This window comes from Cuculus canorus, chromosome 12 (assembly GCF_017976375.1).
Source record: "Cuculus canorus isolate bCucCan1 chromosome 12, bCucCan1.pri, whole genome shotgun sequence".
Classification (NCBI taxonomy): Eukaryota; Metazoa; Chordata; class Aves; order Cuculiformes; family Cuculidae; genus Cuculus; species Cuculus canorus.
This window is the reverse complement of record NC_071412.1, coordinates 16368551-16390505: the sequence shown is the minus strand read 5'-3', so window position 1 is coordinate 16390505 and position 21955 is coordinate 16368551. Positions and strand designations below refer to the sequence as shown.

The window sequence follows — 21955 nt, the reverse complement described above, 5'->3', positions numbered from 1 at the left end:
TGAACCAGCTTGTTATCACAAGGGACAGCTCTACTGTCACCCTATCTATGTTCATCACCCATTTCTCTTCCCAATGGTGTGCTGCCATCTGACACTTATCCCTGCTCTTCTGGTAGCATCAATGGGATCAAGGAAGGAATCCGCTCCTCCAAGTCGTGCTTCCTCTGAGAGCCTCACTCAGGCTCTCTTTATGCCAGTTACGACAATAGCACAGAGACACTAAGTCCTCAGTGTGTCCTTCGAACACACAGTTTGGACAACAGTATAACATTCCCCAAATGCTCCTGCCGCAGCCACCTTCCTTTCAAATGGGAGCCGAAAAGCAAGAAAGCCAACCCCCTCACAAATTCTGTCTTCACCAAGAAGGGTTCCACCTGCAATACCACCAGGGCTTGACACAGGTTCCTGAAGACCCAGAGAGACTAAAATATTACAGAATCATAGAATAGTTAGGGTTGGACTGGACGTTAAAGATCATCTAGTTCCAACCCCCCAGCTATTTGCAGGGATATCCCACTAAATCAGGCTGCCCAAAGCCCATCCAACCTGGCCTTGAAGTTCTCAAGCCACCAGGGTGTGAGCTGCCATGAGAGCAACAAATGCCTGATTTCGCAGGTGCTTCCCAAAAGCTCACATCACAGCTCTTTGCAGATGACTGAAGAACTATAAAGACTTCATATTTTCCTTTTATGTGCTTTAAAAGGCAGACAAATACTACCTACAATGACCCCAGGAGGGGACAACATTTAAGACTCTTACATTCTGGTAATAGCTGTATGTTGTAAAATTCCCTAACAGGTACTGCTCCATCTCCGAGCTTTCTGTGGGCTGAGACGGGCTCCCAGAAAAAGTACAGCTTTATCCAGGGTAAAAAACAAAAAATAAAAGCGGATCACTACAAGAGGATTTAAAAGCTGAGATTTTAGGTTTGGTATGAACATAACTTATCCTGGAATTTATAGTTCACATTCATCAAAACAGCTTCAAACCAGATAGCTTACAGTCACCTACGACACAGAGGCACTACAGCCTTCTACAGAAGAAGTAACAAAGACTAATTTTCCCTCTACACTCCAGCTTTGGGGTATGGTCAAGAGACACAGAGACTCCCTGTGTTGCTTCCTGACTCAATAAACACGAACAAGTTAGAGACATCTCTGCTCACCTGCAACATCTCACTGCTCCAGCTAAGAAACTGCTCTGCCAGTAACTCGGCCACTACGGTTTTTTATGTGCTATTTGAACTACAAACCCAAGATGCACTCGTGTGCTTTGCACAGTTCTTTCCAGCAGCCAGAAAGCTGCTTCCCAGACCACATGCATACCCCAGCCGGAGGAGAGGCCTGCCAGTGCGAGCGCTGGGCAGACTGCTCACACCCAGCACAACAGCTGCCTTAACAATGACAACAAGCCGCTAGAAACACAAAACCTAAATTTGAAGTTTCCAAGAGGACCTTTTCTGGAGACAAAATTATTTCCATGCTCAACACGGAAAGGTTTCAGTGACTGAGCAAGAGCTTAGCATAATGCAGTGGGCAAGACAGATCTCACACTTGTCTCTTTCTCAAAACACCTCTGTACAGAGAGCAAACAACTACTCCACTCTGCAACGATTCGCTAAAAAGTAACTCTGCGCACAAGAAGATAGTTCCTAGCTCAAAAGCAACAGTGATCTTCACACTGAGAATTTCAGCTGCCTGAAACTGGGCCTTGATCTGCTCTGCCTGCTCCAGAGCACAGAAACTGCTTTCAGTCAGGCTACAACAGCGAGGGTATTTAATCCAAGGCTACTCATAAATCCCAAAGCTGACAACAGCTCCCATACCTGCTGAAAGGCAAGCTCATAAAACGCACCCAGAGCAAGAGTGGAAGCCTTACGTAGGGGCTGCTCTGCTCTTCACAGTTCAGACAGATGTTACAGTGTTTTGGAGGGTCAGGACAGCTCCACCAGGAACCGTTAAGTTCCAATAAAGGAAGAACTCCTCACGTATATCAGCACCCTGCCTTTTGGCAAAGCCACCGAGGGACTCATGTTTGAGCTTTCCCACTAATCTCCTTTTCTCCCAAGACCTCCCATCTTGCTCACGGACAGTCACAGCAAATTGCTCGCCTGTACAAAAACACAGTGGAAGCCTGGACCTCTGATCAGTAGATCAGGAAGTTCAATATTTGTGAACGGCTACAAACCCACCAGCAGCACCACTGCCAATCTTATCACAAATCCCAACATGAATTCGGAAGCAAGCACTTCTACCCTAATCTCCTCTGATTAAAAAAGTGTTGCACAATCACAACGAAGAACTGAAGATACCCACATCAGTTGTGTTCTCTGAGCAGCACAACTTTATTTTACTGCTACTCCTACTCAGGTTTATTCTAAGCTTTCTAGCTTGACTATTTTGCATCATTATTTACTACTTTTATAAGCTCTTTCCTGTTTTGCCATTCCATTTCAGTAAATCGTAAATTCCTTTGACTGTCATGCTTTCCACACATTTTTTGTTTTAAGTATCATTTATTTGTATGTCTCGACTGGTACCTGACCTTTGTAAAAAAAAAAAAAATCACTTCATCTACTGCTTTCTTTTCTCTGAAGAACTTTCCTAGACTGCTCCTCAGAACCCAGCATCCTCAAAGGTTTTTGCAGAATGGATCATCATTTGAAACACAATCCCATTTCAGGTAAACTAACCTACTACAGATTAGAAGATTCCATGAAAAAAGCAAGGTCTCCATTTCATTTCAAAGGCTTTTGTTAAAGTACTGTTGGAGGAGTCCTGTATGGACTTCCACTCAAAGTGGTGCATTTCAGATAGCTCAGCTGGGAAGTTACGGTCGGACACCTCCTTGCTGCCAGGTACTCACCGAATTGGGGTAGTTCAGATAGCAGATCTGACAAGGCATATCCTGGGCCGATGACCTCGTGTTCATCTGGCGCGTTCGAGACTTTTTGCTTGGATTAATTACATGACACTCTGCAAAGAGCTTCTCCAAGTTGCCATCGAAGTACCTGTGTAACACATAAGAGAACGAATACTTAGCCACCTACCCTGCAAGTCATTCTATATGGGCCTTCAATGTACAAAGATGGGTTTAACACTTCAGGAAGTTCACACATCTACTACGTTTAAGAAATTCTTCTCTAAAAAACCACAACACAGCCCCAACTGTAGAGATGAATATCGGACAACTAAATCATTTCAGAGATTTGGGCTTGAACTGCACAGCCTTGACAATTCAGGTACCTTCAGCTCTTCAGCTGCATTTCAACTCATGACTCTCCACAGCAATTTCTTTGCAGTAAAAGATAGGACACTGAAGCAAGAATGTCTTCCTTCGGAGTCCAAGCATCACAACACCCTCCTAAAGCACAGGATTGACGCCCCCAGGTTCAATTCTCTGTTCAGCTTAAACCTTCCATTTTTCCCATACTTCATATTTTCCTCCATGTACTCTGTCTGCATTAAGTGTGCCCCAAAGAGGTCTCAACTTCAATTCTGGCACTTCCTTCTCTGATTGAAGGAGAAATCTGTCAGCAGGGCCAGATGCTTGGTTCAGCTGACGGAACACTTACACGCAGTCACCGATGTCCAACTCAGGCAACTGCAGGACTGCGTTTCACACGCTTCAGTCATCTCCAGGGTTTGGAAGCAACTGTTGCTGGATAAGGTATCCATCAGACCAGGACTCTGATCTCCAGTTAGACTAGTCTTCAATTTCACACTCAACACCTTATCCACAACCAAAGCCTGCAATAGGGCTAACACACAGTCCACCTTGACGGCCAAAATCCTAGCCATGGTCTAGGATTTTGAGTTTGGTCTCCAGTCAACCCAAGGTATTTAAACAATCTCCTAAGAAAATACAATTCCAGGTTTACAATGCTTCCAAAACCAGGTATCTCATGGAAGGAAGGATGCAAGGAGGGCACGGGGAAAATGAAGACAACCTTCTATTTCCTATTCCCATAAGAAAAAAGATACTGTTTTGATTTGCAGCTGTACAGAAAGCTCCTCAGCCTGGTGAGAGGGACCAAAGCTGAAAGAACTGTGAGCAGGGAGGTCAGCCTCCTCCCAGTATCAAGACACCACATCTTTCTCCAGCGTGCAGCAGCTGCCAAGAACTGATCATATCTGATTATTCAGCAGCAAATCTTGCCTGCATGTGCATCCCCCATTCAATATCAGTCAACAAGTACTTCCCTCTGACCGCAGCAGCAGCATAGGAGCATCTCCCCTACAAGGACAGGCTGAGAGTTGGGCTCACTCAGCCTGTAGTAGAGAAGGCTCCAGGGAGACCTTAAAGCGGCTTTCCAGTACCTAAAGGGGGCCTACAAGAAAGATGGGGACAGACTTTCCAGCAAGCCTTGTTGTGACAGGACAACGACATAATGGTTTTACACTAAGGGAAGGGAGATTTAGACTGGATATAAGGAAGAAATTTTCTCTTGTGAGGGTGGTGAAGTACTGGCACAGGCTGCCCAGGGAGGTGGTGGAGGCCTCATTCCTGGAAGCATTCAAGGTCAGGTTGGATGGGGCTCTGAGGAACCTGACTGAGCTAAAGATGTCCCTGGCTCCTGCAGGGAGGGTGGACTGGATGGCCTGTGAAGGTCCTTTCCAACCCAAAGCATCCTCTGATTCTGTCATTCTAAATCCACATAAGGTGGCAGCTACCTGGAAAAAGCCCAGGTTTGTCCACAGTGAGTCATTCACCTCTAAGACCAGCAAACATAGTCCCAGCAGACAACGGTCCCAGGAGCTAAGCACTCAGGCAAAGCTGAAGTTAAGAGTCTTCACAATGGATATGTTTAAGCCCATCACAAAAGAGACCAAAAATCTCTGCTGTCCACCAAGAGACTGAGAGAACCAAGACGTTCTGTGGGAAAGATCTTTCTTGGTTTCTCAGATGTGGGACAAGGCCTGCCACATCGAACCAAAACGTCTCTGGTCATATCCTCTAGTATTCCCCAAAAGCCCGAAGTTCACAGCAGCTCTCTCGGAGCGCTACTTACCAACAAGATCCGACCTACAGCTATATACGGTCCATTCCACTGCTGGTTCCTAGGTTTCTTAATGCAGTTCACATGCTTTAGATCTTTATTTTCAAGATGCTGAATTTGAAAGGCAGTGGTGAGTTCTGGCACTGCAGCACATACAAGGCTTTGCCACTGCTCTTCAATGTTAGCTCAGGGATTTAACTCCACCAAGTCATATTGTTTGCCTTGAGGATTACTTATATCTAGAAAATTTTAAAAAGTGAATTCAGTGCAGTCCCATTACAGGCAGCATTTATTAAAGAGTCATGGATAAATATTAACTCCACGAGGGGGTTTTCAAATTGTTCTTACACGCAGAATGATCAGCGTAGGACACCCTCTGTTTGAGGAGAGCAAACAACTGGGTGTGATGTTTGCAAAGAAAAATACAGTTTTGAAGACAAATGCTATGATGCAACTCTAACACTGACACTTGTGGCCAGCTAAACACATGGAAATACCAGAGGCACTGGTAATGGCAGGCTGGTTTGAAGGGTGCGTATCCACAGCAGGAACCTGACTTTACCACTTGCAGAAGCAGTTCTATTCTTACAAAATCTCTTCAAAAGCTATGACACCTACTGCCCTACCCCAAGACATAAGACAAAGTCATCAGCAACTGCTTTTCACCTGGAGTGACCCATTCCCTCTAAACACCAATGGGTAACTAATCCAGAACAACCATCACCTTACCAGGCTTTCCGTACTTTCTCAAACACAGACAGAAAATAAGAAATTTGATATCATGTGTTCCTTGGGGCTAAGGGCTAGTGATAAAGGTAACTCAAATAAGATGCCTAGATTGGAGTTCTTAACTAACGCAAACATTTTCAAAGCACGAATAGACTGCAAAGCATGCAAGTGCAAGAGCCACGGCTCACAGGAATTGCTTCCATCTCAGAAGCGCCTGGTCTTTCCTACACTTACAAAGAAGAAGCAAACGAGGCAGCCGAGGCGCTCAGCCAGGACCATGCAGAGGAGAGAGAAAACAGATATCTAAGAAAAACCACCAAGTTCTGTCTTTTGAACTCTGCTGCACTCAATTCTTACATAATTCACTCTTTAGGACTGCCACTTCTACACCTCACCTGTAAAAGAGAAAATCAGGTATTCCTCCTTGCCCATGCTGTTTTCTTTTAATGCATCTGCTTTCTTTCCTGTGCCAGGATGTGCTGACCAAGCCATTTCCACAACTCTTTGCACCTAAGTGCCTCAGACTCAATCACGCTGTCACTGGGCAGCAAGAAAATATGAATGCTAGAAAATGCAGGAGACTACTTGATATCCCAGAAAACACACGGTTGCAATGGGTACTAGAGAGTAAAGTCCAAGACCTCTACAAATGCTCTACCACTCCCTAGGCAAACACACCGAAGGCCCAGTCTAAAGACCATTCCAGTTCCTCCAAGGGTCTGGAACGACTCTTAATTCCTATTACCACACCTTTTTCCCACTCGTTCAAGCATCACAGACCATCCGTTTAAAAGATCTCCCTTTGTCCTTCCCATGTTTTTCCACCAAAGGATTCCCAGGCAGCAGCTGTAGCACCTTTTCCCAATGCAGCACATACAGGCTTCTCACATGACATTTCTCCACCTCCTTGTCCCAGTAAACCTTCTCAACCACTGGTTTTCATTTCTATTCATCCTTCGTAAACCCAAGGAGATCAAAACAAATGCATTTCTGGTTAAGATTTCACTACAATCCCATACCATTTTACTGACATTTCTCTAATGCATCCTGAGTGGTGTCTACCTTTCTCCAGAGCGCCTTTTTTCACCTCCCTGTTGGCAGGACCTCTCATGACACTTTGTACCACTTCCATTGCTAGAATCCTCCTAACCGTCTGGGTTCTTTTCCTGTAAGTCATCTGGGTTCTGCTCTGAATCAAACAGCTCCTGATTTGTGCCAAGACATTCTTTAACCAATATCCATCCCAAAACTAACCGATGAGGGACGTACTAATGGGTTTTGCTACCTCCAGGTTGAGCAAAGTAACTCTGTACATACCACATAAACAGTTGAACCCAATGCACGCTACGCATTTTATGTCATATAGTTGAGTGTAGTCATCTCTGCCGTGAAACATGGGAGAAAAACCCTTTAATTCCCTCCTCGCTTCCTTCACGACTCCAGATTTTTCTCCAGGCATCTCTTAACTTCTCCCTACCGAAGGGCTGCTTCTTGGTAGCTCAGTCTTTATTTTCATCTTTGGGAGGAGCACAGCACCTCTAACAGCCTCTTAGATCCGCTTTGCCCTTTGCTATGCAGATATTCAGTCATTTTAGCAATTCTGACACTTGAGAAATGCTATGGTCTATCCTACCAACATCACTCTTCACTCAATACAGCCAACTTCAATAACCAAACCTCTTAGTTTATCAAAATTCCTTCTCTTCATCATAGTTGTTTTCTCTAACTTGAAAATTAACAGACACGTGACTTAATTATTTTCAAGTTTTATAGTTTCTTCACTGCTTACCAACCCCAAACCCGTAACAGTATCGGGTCTTTTTGGCAGAGGGTTTAAGCTGTCATCTTCTTCATTTCCTCCTGCTGCTGGTAACTCCTAATCACCATCCTCTGGATGTAATCAAATCCTGTCCAATGGAGCATCAAAGGGAAAAAGCCTTTTCACTGAAAAAAAGGCTTCTAGTACTCACTTTGGGCTATTCACTTCAGTGAAAGGGCATCTGTGAATGTCAGAGTTGCTATACTTGCGGTAAGTAATATCTTCATAAGAAAAAGCTTGCCATATGTAATTTTTCACCTGCTCAGCCTCTGCTGAATCGTGTTAAGCACTCTCTTACCCAAAGGAAAACAGACAGCCAGGTACCTGCTGAGCAAAGTCAGACTCCCAGTGTGAGAGGAAGAGGCACTCTGGGCTAGCAGCCAAGCCACCAGGGCCATCCTGGCACCCGCTCCCTGCTTGGAGGGAAGGTGGATGTGCAGCCACCAAGACAAGCACTTACAAGGGGCTGCAACACCTCTGACAGCACCTCCAGGGACTGAATCAGGCCTCTGGTTACCTGCTGAATTACTACTTCTTATTTAATAACAAAAAGTGACCAGGGGAAGGCACACAAAGCAGGAGCTGCACGTCAGTCCTTTCTCCATCGGTATGTTCATCTCCAAAGTTCCTCTCAGAAGGGATGGCCGTTATCAGCTAGGGTAAAATTGGAAGGTAACCAAGATAAAAGTTATGAGCCACAGCACATCCTTCATTAATCTCTGAGGTTACCTGGTCAACCCATACCCACAAGTCTCCTGTCTCAACCAGCTGGTGAAAGAGAAAAACACAGTACTTGGCATCTTCATTCTCCTCCTCCGGTACCCACTGTCATTCTCCAAACAAACCCACCCCAAAACACCAATTTTGCTTTTGGACACAGTGCTTCACCAGGACAGGGTGGTTTGTCAATTGTGGTTATTACCTCTGTATGAGTGGAATAAATGTCTGTAACATATCTGTCCTCTTAATAATGCCACGCAACTACCCAAAGACAAAGCTGACAGACAATAACAACTTAATTAATTTAAATAGGCATAACACCACAAAAAGGCAATGAAGAGGTTTTGCTGTTTTAAAACATGGACATTCTCATCTCACAAGCTCAGACCTCAAACTCAACATTTATCAAAAAAGAAGCCGCTTGGTTTCTCTGTTTTTCCGCCGGCAGCGTTTGATAAGGCTGCCTGGTCAGTCCTGCTGACTCAGAATGAGCTAAGGTAAACCAGACACTGGCAAAGTTGTGTAAATACACATGGTTAAGCAACTGAGTTCAAGCTGTGACTTGGTGTGAAACCAACCACCAAAGATTGCACCCAAATATTACATCTTAGCAAGCATTAAACCTACCCAGGCAACAACAGGCATTTCCTGTGAAGCCTTCCTAAAGGTTAGAAGCAGTATAAAAGGCCAAATTTCTACCATTTCCACTCTTAAAAGTTACTCCCCCAGGAAAAGAAAAAAAATAATCTATGTAAAAAAAATCTATCTAAAAATAATATAAGCTGTTGTGGAACCTGGATCTTGTTGGTGTGAAAGAACACCGTGTGTAAGTGCTTTTACTTGCTCCTCTGTGAGAAGCACAGTAGCAGCTGTTACCTGCTGGCTCCCCAGCATGGGCAGCTGCTCCGACCCTGGGTGAGCCTGCACAGTGATGGGAGCCAGCACGTGAATTCAGCAATAAGTGAGCCAGAGATTTCAGATGCAAGACTTTTTTTTGAAGTCGGACATTGAAGACACACTGAATGGGTAGTATTACTTTCAGGTAAAATACAAGTTTTCAGAGTTTCCCCTTAAAAAAAATAAAATGGTGGTTTTGGTTTTTTCTGTCTGATCAGAGCAGGCCTCTCCAACTCACCACGAATGCTTCCCAGTGTTTTTCAGCTCCAATGCTGCAACAAGATTTGCTGGACACACACACAAAGCCAGGCAAGTCTGAGACGTAATCTCTGCTCTGGAAGAATAACCACATCATCTTTGTCCGAATGAGAACCCATCTCTATTTTAGTGAAAAGAGGTGATGTGTATGTAGCTAGCGCAGGGCATCATTTCCAGCCCCATCACTATTTCAAACTAATTGGTTTGCATCCTGGCTACAGAAGGGACTACCTGCCTCCCAGCCCTGCCGTCACCTATTACCACAGCAATCTAAATAGTGAATATCAAAAGCCAGCTCTTAGCCTCCTCTCCAGCCTCCGGCTCCTGGCCAAACACAGCTGAGCAACAGCCGAGTGCTGCAAAGGCTTTTGTGGAAGCTATTTGGGCAAGAAGCAACAAAAAGCACCACCAGCTACTTGAGAGAATGTCTTAATGGTTTTCAAATGCAAGAGGACATCAATTAGAACCAGAACTGCGACCAGTGTGCAACAGGTCTGCATCAGCAAGAGTGACGTGTTGGATTGTTCATGGGGTAATCCTATAGAATTAAGGTAAGTATTTTAATGAATATGTACTAAGAATGAATGTTTACCTGTAGACTTTGTAAATATTTACATGCACTTGAAAGGTTTTTGTTGGAAATGGTAAAAGCCTTAACAATATCAACTCCCAAAGAAGTGGCTGACACCCCCCTTTGAAATAAACTGGGCTGTGGGTTTTTTTCAAACTGATGGCAGCCTTAAACCAGCTTTCAGCAAGGAGGGAAAAAACCTTTGGATTAAAGCGGTGACATTTCAGTACCCATATGAAGAGGTATTTCAAAGCAAGATGGAGGGAGCCAAGTAGAGTGAATATGAGCCTCACCAAAAGCATCAGCACGAGAAACTCAAATACAAAGACATGACCAGGCACACGTACAAGGAAGGAACTAAACCAGAATGCTTACCAGTTGGAGTCAGAGTTAAATAGCCTCAACGTGACTATAATTGTAACGCAAGGCTTTCGTACTTCCAATACGAACTAAAAGAGGTCACTCTCAAGAAAACAAAGACTAGAAAGCTTTAAAAAAATATCATCACCTCAGAAAAAAAAATGTAGGCCAGAAAGAAGAGACACCTCAGCATCATTGCTAACTGAAAGTGTTACAGAAAAGGGGCTAAAGGTGTCCTAAATCCATTATTCCAGGATAGCATGAATATTTAAACTCCAAAACTATTCATTAGCAAACTGAAAATCTGTTCCTCCTCTCTACTTGCATCCTGCCTGAAAGAGCACCGACAAGGGCTCAGCCCGCGGCACGGAGCTCCCACAGGCTGTTACCTGCTGTCCATCAGTTCAACAGTTCCACAGGCACTGCTTCTGCACGTGGTTTCACAGACTGCAAAGCATTCTATCTGCTCACACCTTAAGCATCAGGCAAAACCAATGGTAGCTCAGGAAAGCCAAACAATCCCACCAGGGTTGTCCTCCTGCCCCCAGCTCCTCCCCACTGATTTGCCTCTCTCAAGACGAGCAAAGGTCATAAACACCAGCAAGTCCTTGTATTGCCTCTGCTTCTCCTTTTTGTCCAGACTGACTCCCTCTCAATTTTCTACAAGCAAAGAGAATTCCCCAGCTCCCTCCTCTCTTCAACAGCAACACTGGCACTAAGGTAAAAAAAACATGCATCACCCCTGTAGCTGGATGTGACCCCCACTGTACAATAACAAACTACAAAAAGTACATTTATCGGCAACATCCCCCAAGAGCTGGGAATCAAAGACAAGAAATAGCCAAAAAATGCTCTGCTCCAAGTTAGAGGGAGAAGCAAAATTCAAAACATTATTTATACAGACGCTAAAGAAAGCTGAGGGCTGAAAAGATGCGAAGACATGGCAGATGCACTTTAACAGTGCCCTTTATCAGTCAAGAACGATTTAGACTCTGGAAGACTGACAAATAAAAACGTGAGGAACATGCATGCTAGCGGGACATGCAAGAGCAACTAAACCCAAATCCAAAACAGCTGCAAGGTAACAGAAATCTCTTCTCCTTGCTTTTTTCCAGTGCCTGTGAAAAAGCTGTTTGTTGGTGTTCAAACTGGAAGGCACTCTTGCTGCCAATGAGGCCTCCTAAAACATCTCTGAAGTCTAACAGGTATTAATAACGTTAAAACAAGGAGTCACTCTTAGCTGGCAAAGGCTGCTAAAGGGGGAACACTTAAGAGTTCGCACCAGAGATTCTCCTGCCACAAATGGCGCGTTCATCTGTTTCCACATTAATGTGGTAACAAACACAAGCCCCTCTTGAGGGGCTGAAATGAGACCTGGCTGCATGCAAGGATGGCTGCTTACCTCTCCATCAGCTTCTCTTTATCCCAGTTGAAATGGCTAAGCAGTATTCGAGTGATAGTCGCTGGATTCTGGAGAAAGAAAAGAAAAACAATAAATGAGTAATTGCTTGACCAAGCTGGTGCATTGCTATGAGAACACCAGGTAGGGGTTATGAACAAGTGAATGGGGAAACCAGTCTGCCCAGTAACATCATTTATGCAGACAATATACGTTCACTAACATACACTGGAAAATAGTATGACTCAATAAACAGAAAAACTAAAACCACCTCTGTAAAGTGAAATGGCTAAATAAATTGAGAAGACTGTTGAAGACCTTGGGAACAGGGCAGTTACTGCTACCACAGCAGCTGAAGCGCCAACATCCCCATGTCCAGCGTGCTCGTACAATGCAAACCCGGGATGACTGTAAAACACAGGAAGGGCTACCCCATTCACTTAGATCACCACCTCCACACTACTTGCAGAACAATATTCCTTGTTTGCCTCAGCCCCAACACCAAAACACTTCAGCTGAACACTCTCCCAGAAGGTAAGTGTCTGCCAGTGTAAGACAACCATGTCCTCCGAAGTCCCCAGCTGTTCCTGAAGCACCCAGAGATCCAGAAAACATTGTGCAACTTTTCAGCTACACAAAGAAAGAAAGCATAGAAAGGTCAGAATAAGACCAAAAGTAAATGTTGATTTCCACTTGTGTACAAGTTTCTCTTCCAACTGAACAGATCCAGTTATCATCAGCCAAGGGTTCAGTTACACAAGCTGAGAAACAGAACAAAGCATATGGCTGCTGTTACACATCGAACCATGCTTTAGTTCTCTGGGCTCAGTTTTAGGACCATTTACACACAGCAGAGGCAACAGCAAGCACCCGGAGAGCAGCTCCATGTACTTTGCCATTTGACACCAAAACGGAAGTTTGCCTTAGGGCAAATTTTTAACGGACAGTCTGAAGCTGTTGAAAAGTAGGCCAGAAACTAGTAAAGTGATTTTCTGAGCCCGCGAGCTACAGCTACAATCTGAAGCTGCCAAAAGCCAACATTGGCACCCAAAACAGTGATCCCACTCCGCCCTTACCCTCAGCCCCCCGGTGCTGGTACAGCCACCTTGGGCTGCAACGCTACACGTCACTGGCTTGGAAACAGGTTGTCTTCTCTCTTTAACTTTTTCCCCTGAATCAGTTCCCCTAACGCGCAAACAGCTGCACTGGCACAAGGGACAGGGCAGGAGGGGAAAACGGGACAGCATCTTTCAGCAGTGACACCAACAAAACCTTCACTGAAATAAAACCCTAAGGTCAGAATGAAGCACAAAGAACCAGTCTTGTGGTTTGTGCTGTAAAAAGTGACAATCCTCTCCCTCTGTAGTCAGTTCTTGCTCTTACTAATGCCAGCACAGCTTGTTCAAGGCCAAATTAAGAAGTTTTTCCAGCTTAAAAAGCCCATGTGAACAAAAGCAGCTTTAGAAACATCAGACCAGATCCCTGATCCAGCCTGGAGCCCCATAAACATCTGGGACGGCAAATCTACTACACAGTACAGGGCAGAAAAAGCAGAACCTGGTATTGCCAAAGACTTGGCATCATGAAAACGCATCCCCAGTCTGTCTTTGAACAAGACTCACAGGTAATACGGACCCAAGCCCCTAACTGTGATAGCACAAAGAGATGCTTGGCCCAGAGCCACATGCAACTGGCCATTACGGAACAGCAAGAGAGCAGCCTGACCTCCAGCACACACAGGGCAGGCAGGATAGCAGTGCTGCAGCCACCTCCTAAGTAGGCAATCCCACTTTCAGGCAAATTTACATATTTCCTTGTGTCAAAAGCAGGGACAGGGCTGCTGCAGGACCAGCTGGACTTGTTCGCTGCTATGATATTTTCCCCTCTCTCTGTAGTTCTCAGTTCTGCTACAGCCCTCCACCAACCCAGCTGTCCAAGCCTGCACCACTCGCTCTGGACACTCCCTCTACCCAACCCAGCAAAAATCAAGCGTATTTAACCACCACTAGATCCCACAGCACCAGTAGCATTATCCCTTCAGTTCTGAAACTGGATGGATTTCTCATTCGGCATGCAGGATTACAGTTTTCGACTCCTACACCACAAAGATTAGTTATGTCCAGGCTCCAATGCTGCCCAGACAGGATTATTGCCTAGGCTCGGAGCTGCAGCAGGGGAAGTGTGCTTTCACAAAGGGTATTTGCTCTTTCCAGAGAAAAATGTTAACAAGAAAAGCAGCCAGAACCAGACAGCGAGCAAGGGAAAAGCAAACACGCTCAAAGGCTCCGCTGTCCTCCAAACGTGGCTTGCTGAAAGCTGAAACAGCAGATCTCATTTACAACAGCCACCGATCAAACGGTATGTGTTGAAGCCAAGGAAGAGTGCCTGAAGCGCAGGGCAGTGAGCTTGTTGGTGTCTGACAGGAACAGCACGGGGAACGCAGCCATTTTGTTGGAATTCCCGGGACACTGGTAAAGTCTCACTGTCACAACTGTCTCACAAACAAATCATTCCCAAAGCTCTGCCCAGAGAGAAACACAGTCCTTCAGCAGCAGAGGTTTTAGGCTAACAAAGCAGCCAAGGCCCAGCTGTGCTTCAAACAGAGCCCACTTCACTGTGCTTGTCACCACAGGTATTTACACTGACTCTCGTTATCTATGTCACCATGCTCTGATGCACCAGTGCAAGCAGGAGATACAGGGATGGGAAACCCTGCAGAGGTCTGGATCTCTCCACAGAAGTTTTATTAATTGAAATTAAACTCCTTAATTTAACAGAATTTAATCGAGTTGGAAGTTTGGTCACTGATATCTACGTTGAAATTCTTTTTACTGTCAAAATAAGAGAGTATGAGTCAGAAGGAGGAACTTGGATGCACCTAAATGCATAAATGAATTATAAATTGAAGATATTACAACATTAGCTTAAATCAGAATTTTGAAGCAGCAGAATTTGCTGGGTGACAGTTTGCAGCACTTTATACATTCACATTTTCATCCATCAAGATGACCTGCACACTTAATTCCCACAGCTATTACAGAGAAAACATATTTTAGAGTTCAGCTCCTCATCACATGCCAGGAGCAAGCTCCGGTTTCTATTTCAGCATTCACTGTAGACAAAAAACATTTAAGAACAATATAAGCTCAGTCCTCTCCCTCCTTGAGACACAATATTGACAAATTCTTAGTTTTCTTTTAAATTCTTCATTTTGTTTCCCTTTCATGGCTGGTTTTGTTTCCCAACCATGGCAGCTTTCACATCTAAAGGGATTTCTTTCCAACTTCAGCATCCGTACCCAACCGCAGAAACTTTCAGACTCGGCACAGCAATATGAGTTCGATACCACTTCCAGCTGAATTTTCTACACAACTGCTTCTACATTCATGGACCAAAGCAGCCACTCCAGAAACACTGGCTCTGCCCAAGCCTCAGACACCTGTAAATGGCTCAGACCTCAGCAATATCCACAGCTCTATTCCACAGGTGCATAAGCAACACAAGACCGTATTTAAACTCCCCGACTGAGGAGCTGACTGTTTACACATTGGTTGACAGCAAAGAATAAGAGTTTTGCTTGATAGTGACGTACCGCACACACTGGTGGAGGAGCAAGGGACCACCAAAAGCACAGCTGAGAAGCCAGGCCTGTCTGAAACCAAGCAGCACAAACCTTTGCTCCAGTCAAGCAGCATCCAGGGACAGCACGGTACGGCTGTGAATAGTTAATCAATCACAAACCCAGTCTTTGTCAACAGGAGAACACCAAGTGGAAATTTCAGCCACCCTTCAAGCACGTGCAGGATCAAACAGCATCTTCAAAGCCTGTCATCACGCACACCACGCTGTGGGAGGAAGCACTAATAAAATAAAGAACATGTCACGTTTTATGTTCGCAGATAAAGTGAGAGTAACTTCACCATAAGAAGGTTTAAAAGATTTCTTGATAAATTACATGAGACATTTGCTTGGCTCAGTTGTAACTCTTGCTGATGGTCTGGAGACCAGCACCGTCAGATGGGCTGCATGTTTTTCCCCACTGCTCTCCAGAAGGCTCTAGGTAATGGAGGCAGCGTGCAGGAAGCCATATCCCATCATCAGTCTCCAATGACTTTCAAACCCAACAGGTTCCCACACTGACACTCCTTTCTGAAGGACAACAGCTCCTTCTCCACCTCTGGCACAGAACAAGGCCAATCAACACAGCAGACTAGGCAGCACAGCTGCTTCCTTTGTCAGGCAAGTAACAAAGCAGACATGAGCCCGAGAGTCTGCAATAGCGAGGTCATGTACACCATCGCTCTTCATCTGCATCTCTCCCAGAGCCATCCACGCAACCTTCAGCACTGAGTAGAAAGTCTTTAAATAAGCTTTTAGCCTGAACACATCACAGTAAGACTCCCATCATAAGGTTTGCATTGTTTTTGCAAGTGCGCTGAGCAACCTCCATTTGAGAGGATCCCTTCACAGCCATTCTTTCAGGAGACAATTACAGGAAATCTTAAAAGCACGAAACCTCATTTCTAGCAGCTTAACAAAATTTCCAGGAAACACAAATAGAAGGCGAGATCTAAGTGCTGAGTACTTCCAGGATGTGATCTCCTAAGGAGGATATCTTCACACTTGTTATATCATTTCCACATAACTCTTCCAGTTTGCCGTTTCAGTAGTTCTTTAATATCCCCCATTGTGGAGGAAGAGAATAGCACACAGCACTGCAGCCAGGCCAGGGACAGGGTGATATTCAAAGCCCTTTCTGTGACCCAAGAGAGTTTTGGCTTCCCTGAATGTTTTACATTCAGGACTTGCAGGTTCAAGCAGGCAGAGTCTGGGTCTTTGGCAACCACCAATTTCCCCCTAGTGCCAAACCCTCAGTCAACATCCAGTGCCTCAAAGCATTGTTTCTGTTCAGATGAGAAATCAATGGAACAAACAGATGGCTGTTCAGAAAAGCAATAACAGACTTCTGTTTCCCAGCCACAAACAACACATAGCTACTTTCGCTACTCATCCACAGAGTACCACTTGCACTAAGCATATTTCAGCCCCCTTCCTCCCTGAGATAATAGACCGTTGCTCTTCCAGACCCCCAGGCTCTGTGCTATCCCTTCTATCATCCGTGAACCCACACTATCAAAATGCTCGTCCCATTACACTTCATTTTGGCCGGCCAGACAATTACTGCACTCTTCATGTACATTTAGCACGAGCTGATCCAACTTGATCCAGCAGGAAAACTTCTTGATCCAGCAGGATCTTCTCCAGATCACAAGCATCCCCAATGGCAGGAAGAGACATCATTTGATACTTCCGGTCCTCTATGGTCTCTCAGACCAACAGTCTCTAGAAGACTAGAAGAGATACAAAGGTATGGTTTCAATTCTTGTCTCAAACCAATATGACAACTCAATAACACTGGGCTTAAAGAAAATACATCACATCAGTTCAAGAGAAACGCAAAAGCACTTGTTGCTACAGAACAACAATGCTGATTCAAAGTGGAGAAGTCTAGCGACTGAGCAATACCTCCCAAAATCCCTGGCTTAGCCCAAGAGCACAGTTTGACAAGAACCAGCTAAAAAATCTCTCTTTCACAAGGTTTTAGAGCAAAAGGGACTGCAGAAACCCAAACAGCTTAGCTATGCACCAGCTTCATTCTTGCCTATGAGATAAAGTAACAGCAACTCGGATTATTAGTCGGAAACAGGGCAGTAAAATGTGCTCTTCAGAGCCTGCTCCAAAGAAGCTGCATCCCATTGACAGCAGACCAAGAAGGAGCAGCTCCAAGTATTTACCCCAGCAGCAACACAAGCTCATGCAGGTACTGACTGCTGGACCTGTCGCTGACAACTCAGCGACGGGAGCATGGCTGCTTGCACAGCTACAGCTGCATGAGACAGTGGAATCAACCCAGGTTAAGGGGGATTGCTGGTTTACTTCAACCCAGAGCAGGATCATGTGTGGCCACACAGCTGAGATGGCACAACTCTGACAACAGGCACTTGCTTCTAAGAAATTTGTCTGTGGAAACAGTCTAAGTGTCAAGTATGCCAGAATTGGGTCTTCCGCATGTCAGATTCTTCAAGTCTTCTTGTCCCAAAGACTTTAAAGCCTCTTGGGCTGACGCAAGTTACAGTCAGAAGTCACATTTTTCCTTCTTCATTATCCCATCAGCAGCTTTGGTTTATATCTCAGGAAGCATAATCCAGAAATACTGTTTCTTATCTTGGAAAAAAAAGTGACAGTTGGACACCTTCCTTCCAAAAGCTTTCTCCACTTGCACAACAGCTCTTGAGGCAGGTGGCTGCTCAGGAGCGTGGCTCAGCTAGGAAGAGGAGCAGGACCTAGCCCCGTTTGTACCACCAGTACATTCAGCTGGGCTACCACATGGGAGATTTTGATAGTAAACCACAGGAATACCGCCAAACTCTACAAAGATGTGTCCTCAATGTAACCACGTTGTGAGCCTGGCAAAACAGAAATACACTTTTTTTTTTTTTTAAGGTCTTTTTGCAGTCAATGTTGGAAAGACTGGAAGTGGCACATGTCATGTCAGCTACCCATCAAGCTGATAAAAGGAAAACAACCCAACACACTGCATTTGGGTTTCAGGGGAATGCTGACTTCAGTGACTCAGCTTCTGAATGAACTGCAGCGTTCTGGGAAAGCACAGGTCTGCCGACATGGTCTACAGAAACCGTCCTGTTTGCAGGCAGAAACAGATGGTAAAGAAATACAGCTGAAAGAGGAACTATACAACTGCTTTTTCCTCTAAATCATTTTGTAGAAGTCTTAAGGTGTCTTAAAAAAGCTTTCCCTGCTCCTTTTTCCTCACTCTACGACGTTATCAGTTCATTAATTTCACTCTTTCACATAGTCAGCATTGTACATTGCCATATCCTGGTCCGGAGCCAAACTCACCCATAGGGCTGTACCCATTTCACGGACTTGATGTAGGAACTGGCACTGTTCCTCTCCATCAGGCAGGAAAACCGCTGCCTCTGCTAGCTCAAATTTCCAGCACCTCACACAATGTAATGAACAGGCTGTTTCCATTCTGGCCAGGGACTTACTGATCAGCAGCAGTCGGAACTTCTCTGTAGATTTTGCATGGCCTTAAGATAACAAAACTTCACTTTTGGGACTTTAAGAGTTAGCTGAAATATATTTTGACACACAGTCACAGGTAGCATGAAACTCTTAACCCCTTCAGAGACAACATGACCAATGAGAAACACAGGCTTAATGGAAGAATTTTTAGCTGCTGGCACTTCACAAGAGCATTAGAGAACTTTTATGGAGAGAAGTGATGGCTGCCCCATCCCTGGAGGTGTTCAAGGCCAGGCCGGATGGGGCTTTGAGCAACCTGATGCAGTGGGAGGTGTCCCTGCCCATGGCAGGGCGTTGGAACTGGATGGGCTTTGAGGTCCCTTCCTACCCAAACAATTCCATAATTCTATGAAAAACTGTTAACACCGCTTCTGATTTTGTTCCTCCTCAAAGCAGCAGCCACTTTTATGAACCGTTCCCTGTCCAGCACGCTTCACTTGGACAGAAAGGAAACCTTTCCGTTACCCACTCACTGAAGCGGCAACACACTCTGTAGCACTTTGGGAATAAAAACCAGCTCCCTTGGGCTGACTTCACCTCCCCATCACTGCCCAAAGGCCCTAAACTTGTTTACCACCACACATACCTAGCTAAACGAAGCCCTTGGGAGCACCACACTGTATGACATTACAGCGGTCACCATCCAGCACAGATTTAATGAGCATCTTCATTTATCAATCCAGCTCCACAACTGGATCCCAACTCTTATCGCCGCCTCCTCCCTTCCCAACAGCAGCCCCTGCCCATGTATCATTGCTGCATCCTTCAGCAGAAAGACAGATGTCTTGCCAAGCTGAAACACAAAACAGGAAAAGTTTAACTCTTTGAAGTATTTACTGGCAAAATAAGTTTTGTACGCACGAAGGCATCTTGATAAAAGGGCAATAAATCTGCCTCAGTGACGCCTATGCCTTAGTCTGTAACTCTTAATCAAATAAAAAATAATTTAGCCATCTTAATACTTCTAAACTAGAGAAGCCCAGGAAACCATTGCCAATACAGCAGTGTCTGGGGGATGTAATCTTTGGCAACATCTTTATGTTGGCAGAAGCCCCAGAGCAGATGTGGTTATAGCTTATAGCACTTTCCTGCACAAAAGCAGCGATACCTGCAAAAGCACTTTTTTCTGTTGGCAGAAACTGCATCTGCACTAGGAAAACCTGCCAGCATCCTCTTCCCAACAAGCCTCTTCTAGCTCAGACCATCTTTTAATGATGATTCTGCAGCTTATTTACCATACTCTGTTCACTTAGTCTTAGTTTTATAGCCAACAAACCAGAGCCCTGGCAACATTCTATTTTACGAGCCGGGATTTCCGCTACAAGAAGTAATTTTGCCTGTTTACACCCCAAAACTTTTTCCTCCAAGGATTCCCCAGAGGCCACCTTTGAAGAAAGGTTATTCTGGAGGCATGCAGTTTAGTAATTGTCTTGTTTGTTCTTGTTCCCACCCTTTAATAAGATAGATCTAAAATTGTAACTGCAGTCTCTAACTGCAGCAGGTATTTTTAACCAGCTGCCAGAGCTCCCTCCAGTTCAGAGAAAATACTCTGTTGGGATTTGATACAGAAATATAAAAACACAAGTGACACAGCAGGGAGAACAAGAAACCTTCAACTTTTTCACCATTTTCTCATTTAAGTGCTTTGAGGGACTCGCCTCTACACAAACTTTAACCAGAAGCATTTCTAAATCAGTTGAGTTCAGCCACACACAATGGCAGGACACCGGGCTGGGGAATTATGCCATAGTACAATAAGGGTGACAAGAGATACCAAACATCCCCAAGCACCTTCCCTCCAGACAATTGCCACATAAGCCATCCCAGGCACCCCTAAAGACAACTTCAAGTCTTTGCACCCTGCTCCCTTCCTGGAAGCTATCATCCTAGCTGAAAAATAAGCATCATATACACAAAGGTAGCTCCCAAACAGTAACCCCCCAAGTGGATTAATGACAGACTAGAGGAGAGATTCAAAAATTAAGAAAGCAAGCCAAGCCGCAAGCATTTATCTCGGACATTGTACCAGTTTCCATACAACCTCTGAACCTACTTCTAGTACCTCAACGCACAACTCCTAACCGAAGGCATAGCATCTTACATTTCCAAATCGCAGCAGTCCAAGATCTGTCTCACATTATACCTGATTTTGCTCCCATACAGAACTACACTTGCATTGACTATCAGCTGTCACCATCCAACAAAAATATAGCTGAGTACAATTTCAAGTATTAATTCCAGTTCTCTTAACAAAACAAATAAGGAAATTTCAAATACATCGTTCTAACAAGCAAAATAAACAGAAGGTTTACTACAAAACACGCTACTGCATGTATAAAATACATAAAAATCAAAGAATACCACTTCGGTTTCCTCAGGCAGCCTTTCAACCACCACACAAGTATTACTAACAACCAAAGCAAATACATCAGACGTGTTCATCAGATCTTCATAGCGCTTAGAAACTGTTATTTTATTTTCCTGTATACACACCAGGTTGTATTTTACCCCAAAGACCTTCCTCTTCACAGAAAAATAAACTTCACATTAACAGCATCCATTTGAATCATTTATTCAGGTGAAGAGGAATGCAGAGGAAGAACCTTTGTTCTTTGCTTTAAGGCAAGGACTTACGGTCATGACTTACTAGAGCCCATCAGAGCTCCCAGAAGAGAAATGTACCTGCTTACTAAGTGTTGGAGCATTCTTCCTCCCTTTTTAATAAAAAGTTGCTGTTCAGCTTAGTTTTAACATACATAGATAAGCGAAGCTCTGTCACTTCTGAGCACCTATGCCAGAGACTAACCTCATCAGGCCTTGGGAAGCTTCTCCTTCAGTTACCCCCTTGAGACTTAGCTCTCCTACACATTCTCTCTTCTTCCCAGAAGAGGTCCTTCACTTTTCTTTCCAGACCATTCCTTCCACCTCCCCATTTCTCAGATCCCTGAGGCTGACTAGGAAGCAGGCCGTTAGGAGTTAACTTAAGAGTAAGCTATTCTTCCCACACAGGAAAGCTCATTGCAAGGGAGAATGTTTACTCATGTGAATTCTCCTGGTTTCCCCTAATCCCTCTCCGAGTTCCTATCTGCCAGA

At 44.7% G+C, this 21955-nt stretch overlaps 1 protein-coding gene and 1 long non-coding RNA gene across 2 annotated transcripts in view; both read right to left on the bottom strand.

Moving 5' to 3' along the window:
- The window catches only part of ARIH1 (ariadne RBR E3 ubiquitin protein ligase 1), a 58755-nt gene that overhangs the window by 25649 nt on the left and 11151 nt on the right, over positions 1-21955 (bottom strand). Inside the window, exons 2-3 of the mRNA XM_054077428.1 lie at positions 11756-11823; positions 2866-3010 (exon numbers count right to left, since the gene is read on the bottom strand). Of these exons, the coding sequence (XP_053933403.1) occupies positions 2866-3010; positions 11756-11823 (213 nt within the window). The remainder of the gene's footprint in view (positions 1-2865; positions 3011-11755; positions 11824-21955) is intronic.
- On the bottom strand, positions 11830-19614 carry LOC128853351 (uncharacterized). Its single transcript, XR_008451828.1, has 3 exons — positions 19449-19614; positions 15708-17103; positions 11830-15612 (listed from the first exon to the last, which is right to left on the bottom strand). It is a non-coding gene; the product is annotated as an uncharacterized LOC128853351 (long non-coding RNA).